General features: G+C 39.7%; 1 protein-coding gene across 7 annotated transcripts in view; it reads right to left on the minus strand.

Annotated features, from left to right (window-relative positions):
- Positions 1–17,957, minus strand: part of PCYT1A (phosphate cytidylyltransferase 1A, choline) — a 50,164-nt gene extending 32,207 nt beyond the window's left edge. For 2 of the 7 annotated variants that reach the window (XR_012919007.1, XM_012780357.3), the window contains exons 1-2: positions 14,197–17,957; positions 162–288 (exon numbers count right to left, since the gene is read on the minus strand). Coding sequence is in view for 6 of the 7 variants with exons in the window: in XM_012780357.3 (XP_012635811.2) it covers positions 162–278 (117 nt within the window). In the remaining variant the exon portion in view is untranslated. Of the gene's footprint in view, positions 1–161; positions 289–7,958; positions 8,029–14,196 lie in introns of all 7 variants that reach the window. The other 5 variants (XM_012780354.3, XM_012780351.3, XM_012780350.3 and 2 more) reach the window with 5 other exon arrangements.
- Between the last annotated feature and the right edge of the window lie 835 nt (positions 17,958–18,792).

Raw genomic sequence — 18,792 nt, forward strand, 5'->3', positions numbered from 1 at the left:
AAAAAAGCATAAGATTTACAACTACTACGAAAATACACTTATTATTCATTTTGTCCATTATTTAGGAAGACTCATGACACTGATATCATCAGTGTCATACCACTTTCTATACTCCTGCTGCCAGGCTAAGTAGTCCACAAAGAAATCTCTCCTTTACTTACAACTGCACAGCGTTGCACTTTTGAAGGAATTCCATCTTCCTCTGTTGCCCCATTGGGTCCAGGTGCCTCTTTCCTCCTCTTCCTTGCATTGATTTTGGTTGAACTGTGTGCATCCATCTTCTTTTAACTGGTCACAGAAAATGAAAAAGAGTTTTTTTTCTCATTGAGGTAGAAAATAGTCTATTGCCAGTATTTCAGAGATGTTGAAGCTGATATACTACTCAACAAAACATCAATTCCATAGCACACATTTCACCAAGATGAGCCAATGGCACCTGGCAAAAATAACAAAGCTTCATAAAAGACATGTTGTAGTAGAAACATTGACAGGCCTCTCTCTGGAACAAGGGCCACAATCAATCAACTGAACTCGGAAGTTACTTCCCCTAACAATGCAGCCTACATACTAATTGTTAATTTCACATTCTGATTGCATGCAAAAGATTAGAATAACTTCACTAAGAAAGATGGCTATTACAGACTTTACCACTACCCCTTATATCATTTCTGGAGGTATGACAGGTACAAGGCAATGTGAAAGGTAAGATTTTGGTGCAGATAAAGAAAAGAGCCTTTTAAAAGAGATGGCTATCACCAAGTCCTGGATTAACAAAGAATGGATTTCTTAACTCTAAATGTTCTGTAGATTTCAGCACCAGGGTTAGCCCTATGAAAATTGTAGAGTAGCATAGTATATCTGTTAAGTGTCCTTCCCGTTCCTTTTTCAGTACTCATTTCCCCTTCCTCTTTTAGGGTCTTAACACTTCAACCTTGTTCAGAGTCCGTTAGTAAAGCCCCACACAAGAGGGAGTGAGGGATGAAAAATTACGTATGTGTTACAATGTACACTACTGAGGTGATGGGTACACCAAAAGCCCAGACTCTACCACTATACAATATATACATGTAATGTAATTCAACTTTTACTCTCTAAATCAATTATAATAAAAAAATTTTAATAAAAAATAAAAATAAAGTCCCATTCAGGTTTCTCCTTCCCTCAAAGGAAAACTTATTTATTACTGTCTCATTTAGCAGAGAGCTTCTAGCAACTAGCTATTACAAAAAAGTTCTGAATATTTGATGTTTCATCTTTACTTTAGTTTTTTGAAGACAGGGTCTCACTCTGTTACCCAGGCTAGAGTGCAATGGCATCATTATAGCTCACTATAGTCTCAAATTCTTGGGCTCAAGCGATCCTCCTGCCTCAGCCTCCCAGGTAGCTGGGACTACAGTCACACGCCACGGTGCCCGGCTAATTTTTTCTATTTTTAGTTGCTCGGCTAATTTCTTTCTTTTTATAGTAGAGAAGGGGTCTTGCTCTTGCTCAGGCTGGTCTCGAACTACTGGGCTCAAACGATCCTCCCGCCTCGGCTGCCCAGAGTGCTAGGATTACAGGCATGAGCCACCGCACCCAGCCTGAATACACTTTGTAAACACAACAATTATTGTATAATGAAGGCACTTTTTGTATGTCAGCCTAGCTCACAGCAACCTCAAACTCCTGAGCTCAAGTGATCCTTCTGCCTCAGCCTCCGGAGTAACTGGGACTACAGGTATGCGCCACCATGCCCGGCTAATTTTTTCTAGATATTTTTAGTTGTCCAGCTAATTTCTTTCTATTTTTAGCAGAAACAGGTCTCACTCTTGCTCGGGTTGGTCTTGAACTCCTGAGCTCAAAGGATCCGCCTGCCTCAGCCTCCCAGAGTGCTAGGATTACAGGCGTGAGCCACCATGCCCAGCCAAGACCCTGTTTCTAAAAAATTTTTTTTAATTAAAAAAAAAAGATACTATTTCAGATGCTTTTATTTGACAGTATTAATATTATCTATAGTCTCCAACTTTAGGAAAGTTAGTTTGAGATTAGGCTGAAGAAGATCTTGCCTATAGCTTCTCAGAATTGAATAGTAAATAAAAAAAATACATTTAAACATTTTCAGGGAGAGGAAGGTCACTGTCTCATAATGAACACATTTTAGTAAATGGGCTAACATGTCAATGCAATAACTATATCACCATACTTCAATCTCTTCTACACATATAGTGTGTCCATATTCTTCCTAAACTGGGTTCTCAGAATTAAAACTAATGATCTCTAATTGGTCTAACAGAGAACAACGTACAGTGAGACTTTCTCCTTATCTGGATATTACATGTCAAAACCTAAAATATCTCCAAATATTTGGAGGATATTTGATGAAGAATAATCTGCTTTATAATGAAATGATTCATACATCTTTAAGAACAAAACATTTTTACTTTAACAATTTGGATGGAAATATTTCTAAAATGTACCACTCACTGCTTTCATTGGCAGAGTTTTACCTTTTCTTGATTATTTTGGCCCTCTGGCTTTACTGAGTCAGGTAAAGCTAAGCTTTCAAGACACATTAAACGTTCTATCATTTCTGTGACTCTTTTTTTTTTTTTTACATAAGATCATGTTTTTATTCTGCAGTCTTTTCTGAGATTCAGATGAATCTCACTCAGGTTTAGGTAATCACCTTTTTGCTTTAAAAGATATACCTGGTATTTATTTCCTGAGGAGTTGTATTCATTTGCTGTTGTTGCTGTAACATGTTACCAAAATTTAGTGACTTAAAACAACACAAGTTAATTATTTTATAGTTCTGGAGGTCAGAAGTAAAAAATGGATCTCAGGGGGCTAAAATCAAGATGTTGGCAGGATGCATTCCTTTCTGGAGGCTCTGGGGACAAATTTTTCCTTCCCTGCCTTTTCTAGTATCTAGATGCTATCCATAATCTTTGACTTCTGACTTCCAGCAATCACATCACTCCTATCTCTGCTCTGTCCTCAAATATCCTCTCTGTGTGATTCTTGTTTAGCTTTCAACCATCAATTTCCAATGCTGTCAATCAACCTGCCTGCCTATAGCAGTCTCTCTTCTCATTTCCCATTTAGAGATTGTTTCCTATGATCTTGGAAACCAAAGCAAACTTCTTGGAATTGTGTAAAACCCACTATATTATGAGATCTTCTAAATCAGGAATCATGACTGTCCTTCCCAGTCCCATGAACAGTTTCTTATACATAATGAGTGCTCAAATGTTTGTTGAATGAATAAATGACATTCACATTAAGGATAAATACTCTAGTAAATAAAGAAGGAATCTGCTAAAAATTACGTGCTAGGATTTTGTGACATCTATTTTGACCTACCCTCTGAATGCAGGCCATAGTTCATCTAGGGGAAATATTCCTGAATTCCCACCAATGAAGTTCAAGATTACACTGACAAGCCAGGCACAGTGGTGCACACCTGTAGTCACAGCTATTTGGGAGGCTAAGGTAGGAGGATCACTTAAGCCCAGGTGTTTGAGTCCAGCCTGGGCAACACAGCAAGACACCCAACTCAAAAAAAAAAGACTACACTAGCTTTCTTAGAAATCACTGGTGATTTAAATTATGTATATTATTATTTAAAACTTTTTTTTTTTTTTTTTTTTTGAGACAGAGTCTCGCTTGTTGACCAGGCTAGAGTGAGTGCCATGGCGTCAGCCTAGCTCACAGCAACCTCAAACTCCTGGGCTCAAGTGATCCTTCTGCCTCAGCCTCCCGAGTAGCTGGGACTACAGGCATGTGCCACCATGCCCGGCTAATTTTTTTTTTTATATATATATATTAGTTGGCCAATTAATTTCTTTCTCTTTATAGTAGAGACGGGGTCTTGCTCAGGCTGGTTTCAAACTCCTGACCTCGAGCAATCCGCCCGCCTCAGCCTCCCAGAGTGCTAGGATTACAGGCGTGAGCCACCGCGCCCGGCTTATTTAAAACTTTTAAGCCTTTTTCATATGAACTCCTCAAGTTAGACCTCCCCTATTCTGTGTACTTATCTGCCTGAGGATTTTAGATTTACTCCTTTTCAAGTTCATTTTGTTGATTGCAACCCTGTTAAAGTTCATATTGGTTAATCTTTTCGTTTAACCTGTTGAGACCATTTCAAATCCTGAATGCCATCTATCATATTAGCTACTTACCACAGCCTTATGTAATCTATAAATTTGATAAGCATGGTTTTTATGTCTCCATCTAAGTCACGCTGAAAATATTGATCAGGGTTGATATATATCAGCATACACCAATGTGGCATACCACTAGAACCCTCTCTCCTCATTAAGATCCACCCCTTGGCCGGGTGTGGTGGCTCACACCTGTAATCCTAGCACTCTGGGAGGCCGAGGCGGGCGGATTGCTCCAGGTCAGGATTTCGAAACCAACCTGAGCAAGAGTGAGCCCCCGTCTCTACTAAAAATAGAAAGAAATTAATTGACCAACTAAAAATATATATACAAAAGATTAGCCAGGCATGGTGGCACATTCCTGTAGTCCCAGCTACTTGGGAGGCTGAGGCAATAGGATCGCTTGAGCCCAGGAGATTGAGGTGGCTGTGAGCTAGGCTGATACCATGGTACTCACTCTAGCCTGGGCAACAAAGTGAGACTCTGTCTCAGAAAAAAAAAAAAAAAAAATCCACCCCTTAATACTCTTTAGGTTAGTATAACGTAAAAAAATAATAGAGTTTATCATTAGAAAATATAGAATGTATTTAGAATTCTTATTGATTAGAGTATTCAAGCAGATGTAAACTCATTTCATCATACTATCATATAATCCACATTTCTCCATCACAGTCCCAAAGATTATGATAACAGTGATGATAATAATTATAGCTAACACTTATCAAGTACTTCCTATGTGCCAGGAAGTTATAAGCCTTTTACATATATTAAATAATTTAATCCTCACAACAATCCTGTGAGGTATATAATACTATTATCCCTATTCTACACATGAGGAAATCAAAGCACAGCTAGGTGAAATGACTTGACCGAGGTCACATACCTAGCACAGAGCAAAGGCAGGATATGAACCCAGGCATTCTGGCTCCAGAGTCTGTGCTCTTAAACACAACACTATATTGCCTGGTATATAATATAGTCATAGGTTAATTTAGTCACAACCACTTATTGCACTCTGATCATGTGCTACACTATGCTAGGCAGGAATTTAATTCCACCTTTCATAAAGACTGGGCTCTCTTCCCATTGAGCATATCACTGGCAGATTACCCAGGAACTCCCAGGGCTTGCTTTGGTTTGAGGCAGAGGAGAAGAGTAGACAGAGCACTATACCAAGAACCATATCAAATAAATTGGGATATAATTCTAGGTCCTCCTAGTACCTTAATTCTACGTTAAGTCCCATGATACCATGAGTTTATTCATGCAATTAAGGAAGGTTCTTTCCATAGAACTAGCCAAAAAATTAGTATTTTATTTTACAATACATTTTTTAGGATTACATTTGCATTGTATAAAATACATTTTTATTATATAAAATAAAATATTTAAAAAAGGTTCTAGGTCCTTGCCTGCGAGAGTGGCCACTGCGTTGGTGCTCTGGGGCTTGGACCCTGGCTAGCCGGAAAATAAACCTCCTCTTGTGTGATTGCAAAAAAAAAAAAAAAAAAAAAAAAGGAAGGTTCTAACAAAATATACTTAACTTCTAAGCCACAGTAAGGATCAAAGGAGAAATTAGACTATAAACTCCCTGATATAGTAGCTATTTATTGTTTGTCCACTATTCAATTCCCCTTCTCTAAAAAGAGCTGATTTTCATTATTTGGAGACTCTCTCATTTGGTTTGTGTAGCCTTATCCTCAGCCCATCACATGGCATGTGTCAACCCTAAACCAATCAGCACATTATTCTTCCCAGCCACAGATTTGAGGGGAGGGAAGCAAGGATATGTGACCTAAGCTAGTCCTATCAATCACTTCTTTCTTCATGGATTTGAATCTGAAGACATGGCTCTAGGAACCATTCTGTGACCATTTAGTGGCTATACTATAACCAGGAGATACTTTATGGAGATAGTCAAAACAGAGAAAGCAGAGCTGATGATGGAGAGAAGCCAGATCCAGAACTGTTTAATTTGCCAACGAATATATTCTTTTTGTGTAAGCCAGTTAAGTTTTGGGGTTTTTTTCTTTGCCACTTGTAACTACAAAAATCACAACTTATATGCAGTACTTAGTGATAAGCCCTGGTACAGAGGGCACTAGCTGAATAGTAGACTAGTTGAGTAAATGTAGTAAGTATAGAAAACTGCTTTGAAATTTTGAAAAGCACTACAAAGATTATTGTCTTTGTTTTAATGGAAAGGGATAAGTACCTATCAATTTATAAGTATATCAAAGTTGGCATAACAAACTTTCATCCTGTCAAAAGTATTTTCTTTATCTGCTTATACTATTTATTTGTTTACACTGTTCCTTATCTGCTTGCATACAGCCCTGTTTTCTAAAGATGATTTTTGTGTTTTACATTATATTTTACATTATTCTTTAAATTTAAGTCTTAAGATCCTTTGGATTTAGAACAAACATATCTAATCCTTTTGGGTTTTACTGTAAAACACTTCTATATCTTTTCTACTTTCTCAGGAGATGCAAAAACCATAGTCACAGACTTTCCACAACAATAACCATAAAAGAATTTAGAAATTATAAAGAGATTAATCTTCATGCCTTTCCTTTAATATTTTGAAATTTAAAAAAGAAAATAGCTTAAAGCAACCCAACAATCATGATGAGGCATTAAAACTAATTTACTTGTGGTTAAAAAAAATCCTCATGCTTTTCCTCCAGTACTACTATTTAAACTTCAACTTTATAGTTCTCTCAAGTATTTCTCATTTCTCACTGGCCTTTTAGACCCATCCCCATGTTCCCTTACATCTACTCACTTAAGCACCACCAAAGCATATAAAATAATTTAATATGGTAAGTAGTTGTGTATGAAGGGAAAAAAAGAATAATTTAATAATTAGTGCTTAAAATAATGGAAAAATTACCCCCAGTTTCCCTAATGTTTCAATAATGCCTGCCTAGACAACTTTGCTACTGAGAAATTAAAAAGAAAATGTATGTGGGCAGATAAGGGCATACTAAAGATAGTAAATCCATCCTCACAGCATGTTGGCTTTTTAATTCATTATACTGAAACTCAGCTGTACCTAAAACCACACTACCTTCACAATATCCATAAATGCCCAGTAACCATTTTGAATACTTCCAACAATAAGGAACAATATTCCTCAGACTCTCCATTTGTGATGACTTCACCTTTGTAATCAACCAATACCATTAAAGTAAAGGTGCAATGATGGCCCTGGAAAGAGGTGGCTTTAAATATTTATATTCAAGAGGGAAAAAAATATACACATACTTACAGAGGCTGCCTTAATATCTCTGGTTGCCCAGTATGGCACAGGGCTTGGAAAATATGGCACTCCTCAGAGCCAACACAGTGAAGCAAAATGGGGCAGTGGATTACCTAATGCCTTGCAGATGGATTCTCAGGGATGAGTCAGAATGAAAAGCAGCTGGAGACAGAATACAGAACCTCCCTCATGAGCCCTACTACAGTGGGCCAAAACTTCTTGTTTCCATAGTGGTTTATGCTCCAGAAAAGTTTCTTTGTCAAAAGAGCTATAACAACAGAGAGACAGAGGGGACTGATAGCTAGAATGCAGTATTTGTAAGGCCTGATCTTTCTAACACTGCTGCCTGCCTAGTCCCTAGATAACTCACCTTATCTTAGTCATTCAAATTTAAGCACAGATTCTAAATATGGACATAAATGCCCACCCTGCCCATCGCTCTGCCTATTAATTATATTAGTCTCTCCAAAATGCTCTCAAGATACAGAATGTAGCGTCTGGGCCTGTGATTTTTAATCACACAAAATCTGGCTCCATTTCTGCAGACTCACCTCCTAGTACACACTGCTTGCTTTGTCCTTCAATGTTCCAATAGATGCCTGCTTGGATATATCAACTTTGCTAGAGAAGAAGTGGAAAATATGTTTGTGGAGGGGGTTGGGTAGCATTGAGGAGATACTATGGATAGATCTAGTTAAGTGTTTTTCCAATGTGAATGTCCTGAAGGAGACAAAATCTGGGTGCTGACATGCACATGCTTGAGTCTTAAAGATGAAAGTCTCCTACAAGTACTGTTTTGGGGACTTCTACCCAATCTCCTTTATTCTACTTCCTTATTGCTAGTAGACCTACCAAGCACACCATGGCAAAACAAGCGGTGGTCTCTGCTTCCTAAACTATGTAACATCCTATTATAACAACCCCCCCTTATCTATTAAGGGATACATTCCAAGACCCCCAGTGGATGCCTGAAACCCTGGATAGTGCCAAACTCTATATATACAGTTGTCCCTCAGTATCCATAGGGAATTGGTTCCAGACCTTTTGTGGATACCAAAGTCCTTTATATAAAACGGTGTAGTATTTGCATATAACCTATGCGCATCCTCCTATACACTTTAAATTACCTCTACATTACTTATAATACCCTACAATCTAAATACCATGTTGGCCGGGCGCTGTGGCTCACGCCTGTAATCCTAGCTCTTGGGAGGCCGAGGCCGGGCGGATTGCTCGAGGTCAGGAGTTCAAAACCAGCCTGAGCAAGAGCGAGACCCCGTCTCTACTATAAATAGAAAGAAATTAATTGGCCAACTGATATATATATAAAAAAAAAAAATTAGCCGGGCATGGTGGCGCATGCCTGTAGTCCCAGCTACTCGGGAGGCTGAGGCAGAAGGATCACTCAAGCCCAGGAGATTGAGGTTGCTGTGAGCTAGGCTGACGCCACGGCACTCACTCTAGCCTGGACAACAAAGTGAGACTCTGTCTCAAAAAAAAAAAAATAAAATAAAAAAAATAAATAAATACCATGTAAATATTAAGTTATTACATTATATTGGTTTAATTTGTATTATTTTTTATTTTTTCCAAATATTTTCTATCCATGGTTGGTTGAGTCCATGAATGTGGAACACACAGATATGAAAGGCTGACTATACAGTTTTTTCCTATATGTACATACTTAAGATAAAGTTTAATTTATAAATTAGAGTATGAGATTAACAATAATTAATATACGATTATGACAATATACTGTAATACAAGTTACATGAATATGGTCTCTCTCTCAAAATATCTTATTGTACTGTACTTACAATTTTCTGACAGTGGCTGACCACAGATAACTGAAACCACAGAAAGAAAAACTGCAGATAAGGGGGAACCACTTTAGTAGCAAGTAGCAACTACGTATACTTACGCAAATTTCAAAAATCTAATTCAAACTTGACTGATTAGTACAAGGAACTATCTGCAAAAAGAGGAAGCATAATTTTCCTTTGTATTCTATTCCTGCTTCCTCCATCTCTAGTCCTATATTATCTTCCTCAGTAAAACTCCATGCTCAGTATCTTTCTATTGGCATACCAATGTCCAGTTGTATATAGCTAAGTGAGCTAACATACTTCTTATTTGTGATCTTTACCTGCTTTTACCATGGTGGTGCTTCATAAGGTGGTGCTTTAAGAGGCAAGCTCTGTAAACTCCAAGGTTAAGGGGCATCTAATACTCTTAGCATTCATTAATCATGTCATCTGCTATACACTCAGGCCTTTCTGCAGATAACAGGGCAGGGATATCACCCCTTATATAAAGGCCTTTGAAGCTTGAGGGAGGATACAGCTAACCCAAAGTGGGAAAGAGAGAATGGATTTAAGAACCAGCAGATGTCCTAGATCAGCAGTCAGCAAACTACAGCTAGCAGGCCATAGATGGCCCACTACCTGGTTTTGTAATTCAGGTTTTATTGGAACACAGCCATGCTCATTCACTAATATTCTTTATTTTGTTTTTTGAGACAGAGTCTCACTCTGTTGCCCTCGCTAAAGTGCCGTGGTGTCAGCCTACCTCAAAGCAACCTCAAACTCCTGGGCTCAAGCAATCCTTCTGCCTCAGCTTCCCAAGTAGCTGGGACTACAGGCATGCGCCACCATGCCCAGCTAATTTTTTCTGGTTTTGGCAGAGACAGGGTCTTGCTCTTGCTCAGGCTGGTCTCGAACTCCTGAGCTCAAATGATCCACCTGCCTCAGCCTCCCAGAGTGCTAGGATTATAGGCATGAGCCACCGCACCTGGCCTCATTCACTGATATATTGATTATCCATGGCTGCTTTTGTGCTACAATAGCAGAGTGAGTAGTCACAACAAATACTGTATGACCTGAAAAACCTAAAATATTGACAATCTGGTCCTTTACCAAAAAAGTTTGCCAACTCTCATCCTAGATTAAGACAGGATCAGTTTTATTAATAATTTGGTGGCAAATTCTACCTAAATTTATCCAATCTCAAATTGGGATAAGTGTTAGAAATAGGATTATTTCAAGAAATTGTACATAACTTTCTAATATAGGATTACTGAAGTTTATGTACCTAGCCCATTTATATCACTACACTAAATAGAACATGTTAAAAGACTGCTTGATTTAAGAATTTCTCTTCTCCAATCTCTTCTGTTTAATAAAAAGAAAAAAAAAAAAGAGAGAATTTCTCAATGTAAAGGTGAATTTCACATGACCAGTTTTAAACCAGAGCTCAATGTTACCCTTAAATATTCAAGGCCTGCAAATTGCCACGTGTATGATCTGTGTTTTAAACTTTCCTGTAATTTCTTCCCTCTAATTTCTTTAGAGAAACCCTTATTCAACAAACATTAACCAAACACTCTGTGCCAGACTCTGGGTTAGCCACAGGAACAAAATAAAGCTTATACTTGAGCTGACCATATAGTAGGATATTTCAGGAAATATGGTTCAGGAAAGAGATTCACCTAAAAACCACAAGGGACACTTATTATTATAAGTGTCTTATAGTTATTATTATAGTTCTTACTGTTGAATTATTTTACTCTGCCACCATTCTGTCAGAAGTGAATAAACCCTGTATTTAGAATGTGTTCTTCCTAGAGTAGGTTATGGAACTTATATCTCTAAAGCAAGGTCTCTGACAGAATTTAGGGAGTCTGAAAATTTGGATGAAAATAATTTTATCTTTATTTTAGTAACCTTTAACAAATTCACCATTTCCTTCAATTAACCTCTGACAAATTCATCATTTCCTTCAGTTATGAACATAAGCCACAATAGTAATAGACTTAGTAGACAAATAGATTTGTCACCAACAGAAATCATGCATATTTTAATATCACATTACAGTTGTTACAAATATCTTGAAAGTGTTCAAACCTATGACCATTTAAAAATTATAAGACCCACTGGTAGATAATAAACATTATTTACTACATTAATAAAAAACACATATAGGCCGGGCGTGGTGGCTCAAGCCTGTAATCCTAGCACTCTGGGAGGCCGAGGCAGGTGGATTGCTCGAGGTCAGGAGTTCGAAACCAGCCTGAGCAAGAGCAAGACCCCGTCTCTACTATAAATAGAAAGAAATTAATTGGCCAACTAATATATATATATAAAAAAAAATTAGCCGGGCATGGTGGTGTATGCCTATAGTCCCAGCTACTCAGGAGGCTGAGGGAGAAGGATTGCTTGAGCCCAGGAGTTTGAGGTTGCTGTGAGCTAGGCTGACGCCACAGCACTCACTCTAGCCTGGGCAACAAGCGAGACTCTGTCTCAAAAAAAAAAAAAAAACATATAGGCCAGGCACAGTGGCTCACGCCTATAATCCTAGCACTCCGGGAGGTGGAGGCAGACAGATTGCTCGAGGTCAGGAGTTCGAGACCAGCCTGAGCAAGAGTGAGACCCCCGTCTCTACTATAAATAGGAAGAAATTAATTAGCCAACTAATATATATAGAAAAAATTAGCCGGGCATGGTGGCACATGCCTGTAGTCCCAGCTACTCGGGAGGCTGAGGCAGGATTGCTTGAGCCTAGGAGATTGAGGTTGCTGTGAGCTAGGCTAACACCACGGCACTCACTCTAGCCTGTGCAACAAAGCGAGACTCTGTCTCAAAAACAAAACAAAAAACACATATAATGCTGTATCACACATTTGAAAAATATTTTGATAACTGTATTTCAATATAGTTGGTTTCCTTTATAATTCTATGTATTTTATTTTTTTTATATAAAAACACTATTCCAAAAACGTACTCCACAAAGTTTCTCCATACTGCCAAAAGCGTTCATAACATTAAAAAAATTAAGACTCCTGATATAGGGCCAAAAAATAACAAATATAATCACATCTAAGGTAATTCTCTGTAGATAAAAAACGACCTCTGTTTTCTTTTAAGGGTCATACACTCCTTTTGTATAAAGCAAAGCCCATATGTCAATATTTTTAGCACTCAAAACTGGTTTGCAAATACTTATGAATATGGTATAACAGCCAGGAGATCCATGGGCTCCCTGGCTCATCCTAGTCCAAAAACAAAAGCCTCAAACTAATATAACTTTCAACTCATAAGAGAGTTATCAAAAGAAGGGGGGGACACATATACATAAAACCTGCTATATATTTATCTACGAATCTGGTTTGCAAACAGTAAAATAGACAATTCAATTATTTATGTTAATGAGATAAGGTATATAAACAAACCTAACACAGTGCCAAATATATATGAAACACTCATAGTTTCTTTTTTATTTCTGAAGTGGAGCTCTGGTATATACTGCAAAATAGAGTATGTAAAAATGTACATTCCCTGAATTTATCAACTAAATTGCAGAAGGGAATTAGCATTTAATTTTTTTGCCACAAATCATCCATAAAGCATTTAACAAATCACATTTGGAACATGTGTCTAGGTACTCATTTAATAGGAACACTGTGAAAAGAGGTTAGGACTAAACACAGAAAGGTTTAAACTTAGGAAAGAGGTCAAAAGACTTAGGAAAGAGGAGGTGCCAGAAGTCACCAAGCAGATAAGCAGGAGGGTTGACAACACCTAGAGTTATTTCCTCACTCTTTTCCTAAGTCATCCTGTTTTTCTAATATAATTGATATGGTAATAATTTAAAAGATGTAGAAGCAGCCAGCCACAATCTTGAGCAAAAAAGGACCCCTCTCAGTCCAGTGATGATTGGCAAATACTCTGACTTTAGAGTTTCTCTTACTAGAAAAAATACAAAGAAAGATGAAGACTTTTAGAAAAATGCATTCTTTCCAATCTATTTTTTTTTTTTTTTTTTGAGACAGAGTCTCGCTTTCTTGCCTAGGCTAGAGTGAGTGCCATGGCGTCAGCCTAGCTCACAGCAACCTCAAACTCCTGGGCTCAAGCAATCCTCCTGCCTCAGCCTCCCGAGTAGCTGGGACTACAGGCACGAGCCACCATGCCCGGCTGATTTTTATATTATATATATTAGTTGGCCAATTAATTTCTTTCTATTTTTTTATGGTAGAGACGGGGTCTCGCTCAGGCTGGTTTTGAACTCCTGACCTTGAGCAATCCGCCCGCCTCGGCCTCCCAGAGTGCTAGGATTACAGGCGTGAGCCACCGCGCCCGGCCTTTCCAATCTATTTCAAGGTAACACAAACTTATTGTAAGAGAGACCTATTTCTGTTTGATCAGAAGGGGGAATTCTTTCTATTAGCAGAAAAGCAAAAAAGTTAGAAGGTCTGGTTCCAGATCAGAGTGATGCAAATACTTGGAAATAAAAGCATGATGCCTGAGCAAGAAAACTACTATTATTAGTAGATATTTTGTCATTATCTATCATTAATAAGAATAGAACATTTGTATGCTTGCTTTTTCTTTGAGCAATTCATTTTCATCAGCACTTACAGTTTGTCTAGGAGAGGTTATCCACATCCCTAGGAAAATCCTATCTAACCTGGAAGTTAGAGAGCTCTATATGGGAATCATGAATGGGGTCAGATGGTTTACAAACTCCATGAGATTGTTTACAAAATTTGGTAAGTAGCATATATTTCAGATTATTAAAGGGCTGTTTAATCACAAGAACAGCTACCTCTGCTATGGTTAGAAAATCTAAAACAAGAGAAAACAATAATGCTTCCCATAGTCACAGAGTGAGTCAATGCTAACATCAGATAAAGTGAACTGGGACTTATGAATCCAAGGTTCTATCTGATTAGATCATTCTCCTTAAGGGATCACATATCCAAAGAGGAGGTCCCCAAGAAAAATAAAACCCCACCTGTTTATGGGAGGAGAAATCATAGGCTGAGTCGGGAATAAAGCTCATTCTTTATCAATCAGGCCATCACACTGGTTTTCAAAGGGAATTTGCAAAGCAGGCTAGGTCAAAAAGAATCATTACATTCAGCAAACACAAAAGACCCCAGAGGGAGTACTGCAGTCCCCAAACCTTAGTCTCTCTTCTTTTACAGTCTCTTACCTTGAGGCATATATTCTGTTCTAGAAATTTTTGAGTAGTTCCCTTTAGTTATGTAGAATGTAAGTCAAGTTAAACATCTAATGTCCTAGAAAAAAGTGTAACTAGCCTTTTTTTGTTGTTGTTGTTAGCGAAACAAGGGCTATTTCCCACCATTCTCAACTCATTCCCACTCCAGAACCTTTCTCAACTCTCTTCCCCTATCATAAAGGATATGTATGTGTACAGGGGAGGGGTGACTATTAGGTTATTAGAGTAATACAGTGTCCAATAAGTTTAAATGACCTCAAGCTTCTCCTATTAGATCTTTCTGGAAAGCACTGGGTAGCACAATCAATAGTATCTTCTACAAAACGGCTGTACGAGAGGAAGAAGTAGTAACACTCACTTTAATTTCATCTGCATCACTAACAGGCCCATGAGAGGGAATGAACAGCTAAAACTCCATTTGAATTACCCACAGCATGGTATCACTCCCAGTATGTTAGTGTACTATTGGCCTCCAGTACACAAATCACTGAGTTGGATAGCTAAATACATTAAAGCCTCTCCCATTGTTGACATTCCCAGTGTCATCCTTTTGTCCACCTTTTTCCCCATAATGGTCATGTTTACCTCTATCATTGCACCAAATCCCTTTCTCAACACATTTTAACCAGCAATTCTCTGTACTTGCAGAATCACTAAGTATCAAGATTGAATAGGATCTGAAGGTCATTCTTCTTACTTTCGTTTTATTCTTGGCAGAGCATTTTCTGTATCTTCAATTTCCTTCCCAAGCCTTGCTACTACCCTCAAAGCATCCCCTTACTCAATTATCTATCCCTAGCAGTTTCTCCTACCACAAACCCCTAAATCCTCATCGCCTCTATAAATATCACTGTCCCTATCTCAATATAACTTCTGGTTCTCCCAAGTGACATCCTGAATTTCAGCTCTCAGTCATCACTAGTCACCTCAATTACATTCAGGAAGCCTTCTCCAATTAAGCCAATCCGACAGTGCTGCGGTCCCCAACCCCGGGCCGCAGACCAGTACCGACCCCGCTCCAACCCTGCCCGTGGAAAAACTGTCTTCCACAAAACTTAGGAACGAGGCCACACAGCAAGAAGTGAGCAGCGAAACAGCGTATTTAGAGCTGCTCCCAATAGCTCACATCACCACCTGAACTCCACTCGCCCTCGTCCCGTAGAAAAATTGTCTTCCATTGGTCCCTGGTGCCAAAAAGGTTGGGGACCACTGCTACAGTGAGCTATGATAGTGCCACTGCACTCCAGCTCCAACCTGGGCAACAGAGCAAGACCCCATCGCTAAAAAAAAATTTTTAAGTTAACAATCTGGGCCAATATTTTTCAAACTTTTTTACTACATTTTACTTCACACATTTTAAGACGTACAAAATCTATTTTGCATCATAATCTCATACACACACAACTGAAACAAATTTCATGAAACAATACTTACCTTTACTATGTGAACACACAGAAAATTTCTATTCCATTTAAAAAAAAATTACAGGTGCCATCCACTAACTTGATTTCATAACCCAATAAGAGGATAGAACCCATAGTTTCAGTGACATTAAACTAGTCCAAACCTCCCATTCACTTATGAAGAAACTGTAACTCGGTAGTAAGTTTCCCAGCCACTCGAAGTTTGTCCATAAAATTAAACTCACATCTAAGTCTCAGACTTAGACGTGAGTTTCCGTCTTCTTTCCGTTAAAGACCTTCGCTGCCCAGTCACAATTACACCCCGTGCCCAAACACAGCTCTACAATACCATCACCAATCACTGATCCTATACTCTTCTCCAAGTCAGCCCCTCAAGGTCACTGCTCCTTGATCAGAGTCCCCTTGCAGCCCCTGCTTCATAGTTTCTTAGGTCACAGTTGCCCCACAGTCACCATCCATCGATCAGAGTCTCCTCGGAGTCACTGCTCCTCGGTCACAGTCCCTTGCGATCACTGCCTCATACTTCTTCGATCAGAGTCACGCCAGAGCCTCTGTCTCGTGCTCTCCGAGGTCAGAGTCCTTCATATTCACTGCTCTTGGGTCGCAGACCCTTTGCAAGCAGCTACAGCTCGGTCACAGTCCCCTCGGTCACAGTCGCCTCTCAGCCCTTGCCTCACACTCCCCTCGCTGTCACTGACCCATTCTTCCTTCAGTTTCCTCGCCGTCCCAGTCCCACAGTTTCTCCTCTCAAACAGAGCTACAGGGATATGCACACATTGGGCTCTCACCTGCAACTCACCCTCCCTCGACCCCAATTCCTTAGGATTTCTGCCGGCGCCGCGTCACTGACTAGGGAAGTTAAGGAGGTTGCGGGGAGACGCCCGGGAAGGCAGCTGACGGAACAGCAGCCAGGAAGTCCCGCCTCCAGCCCGCCCTCTTGCCAATCCGACCACGACTTCTTCCCCGAAAACCACGACCCCTGACACAGTAGTTCCGCCTCCATAGAGGCCTCCAGGGATGCAGGGACAGAGCAGAAACACTGGAGACTGGAGACGGAATCCCGAAGGGTCAGTCTCCACCCGGAACCAGAGAACGCAGTGAAGACGCCTCCTCGTAGTGGGATACAGATGTGAACTGTCTCCAGTGCTGGCTGATAGTCCATCAGGAAGCGTTACCCGGCGGCTCCCCCTTGGCCCAGATCTGGGCCATGTCTCGCGCAGACAGACCTGTGGTGGTCCTTCCCACTGTACGCCTCAGCGCCTGGCGCAGCGCCGGACGCTCGCACCGCATTCACAGAGCAGAGGCCCCGACGCCGCGTGGGCTACTGCATCACCACGGCGCTAGATTTTACGGGGAATTCGCGTCCGCCAACCAAGTCCGGTGAAAATCTGTGGCTGACCCAGCCCTCTTTCTCCCTGTTATTTTTGACCCAGGTTGGTTCATAAAAAAATGAATCAAATGAGAGATAGTTGAGCAGGAGTGGATTCCAGGGAGGGCACTGGTAAGTAAATCACGTGTAGCAGGGTGGATGGTGAGGAGAAACGTTTTCTGTTGCTAAAGTGAACCTTTGGAAGGTTTTTGATTCTGTAGGTGTTAAGGCAAGTGGGTAACACAAGGTTATGGAAAAAGAATGCACAAGAACTTTTTAATGTATTCACTTTTTTTTTTTTTAACTTGAAAGTGGCTAAGAAGAAAGATACATAAACTTCTACACCTGCTGAAGAGCCTCCATAGGGGAAAAAAGGATTTAAGATTGAATTTCAAATAGGTTTTTGAACACGGCTGATAGACTGAGGTACCCCAAATAAGGACAGCTAGCTGAGGAAAACACCAGGGCCTCTAGGAGAACATCCTACAAAGAGAAGTGTGGATAGTAACCAACATAAGAATCTCAGAAAGTCTTAAAGGTGGGCTAATTTCGTATACAGCTTGGAACCTCAGACCCTGACACTATACTGTAGAAAATGGATGTGTGTTTAAAATAATAAGCTATGTTAGGCACAGGATGGCAAATGCTTAACAAAAACACTGAGAGAGATAAAGGCAACAATTGAAAACACAGGAAAAAGCTTTATGCACAAATAAATTCATCTCTATTTTTATAATAGTGAAAAATTAGAAATAAGCAGTCCCTCAATAAGGAAATAGCAAAAATAACAATGGTAGGCTGGGCGAGGTGGCTCATGCCTGTAATCCTAGCACTCTGGGAGGCCAAGGTGGGCGGATTGCTCGAGGTCAGGAGTTCAAAACCAGGCTGAGCAAGAGCGAGACCCCCTCTCTACTATAAACAGAAACAAATTAATTGGCCAACTAATATATATATATATATAAATATAAATAAATTAGCCAGGCATGGTGGCTCATGCCTGTAGTCCCAGCTACTCGGGAGGCTGAGGCAGCAGGATTGCTTGAGCCCAGGAGTTTGAGGTTGCAGTGAGCTAGGCTGACGCCATGGCACTCGCTCTAGCTTGGGCAACAGAGTGAGACTCTGTCTCAAAAATAAATAAATAAATAAAATAACAATGGTATAATCTAATGGAATAAATGCAGCTATTAAATTATGCTTCTGAAAATCATAATGCAAATAAAATGACATAAAAGCTCATAACATGAGAAAGTGAAAAATCAGGGTACAAAATTGTACACATGATTTTTTAAAACATTGCAAATAAAAAAAAACACTGGGAGTTTGAGGTTGCAGTGAGCTATGACGATGCCACTACACTCTCCCAGGGTGACAGAGACTCTGCCTCAAAAAAAAATACTGGCCAGGCATGGTGGCTCATGCCTGTAATCCTAGCACTCTGGGAGGCTGAGGCAGGAGGATTGCTCAAGGTCAGGAGTTCAAGACTAGCCTGAGCAAGACCCCATCTCTACTAAAAATAGAAAGAAATTAATTGGCCAACTAAAAATATATAGAAAAAGTTAGCCGGGCATGCACTAG

Source organism: Microcebus murinus, chromosome 1 (genome assembly GCF_040939455.1).
Source record: "Microcebus murinus isolate Inina chromosome 1, M.murinus_Inina_mat1.0, whole genome shotgun sequence".
Taxonomy (NCBI): Eukaryota; Metazoa; Chordata; class Mammalia; order Primates; family Cheirogaleidae; genus Microcebus; species Microcebus murinus.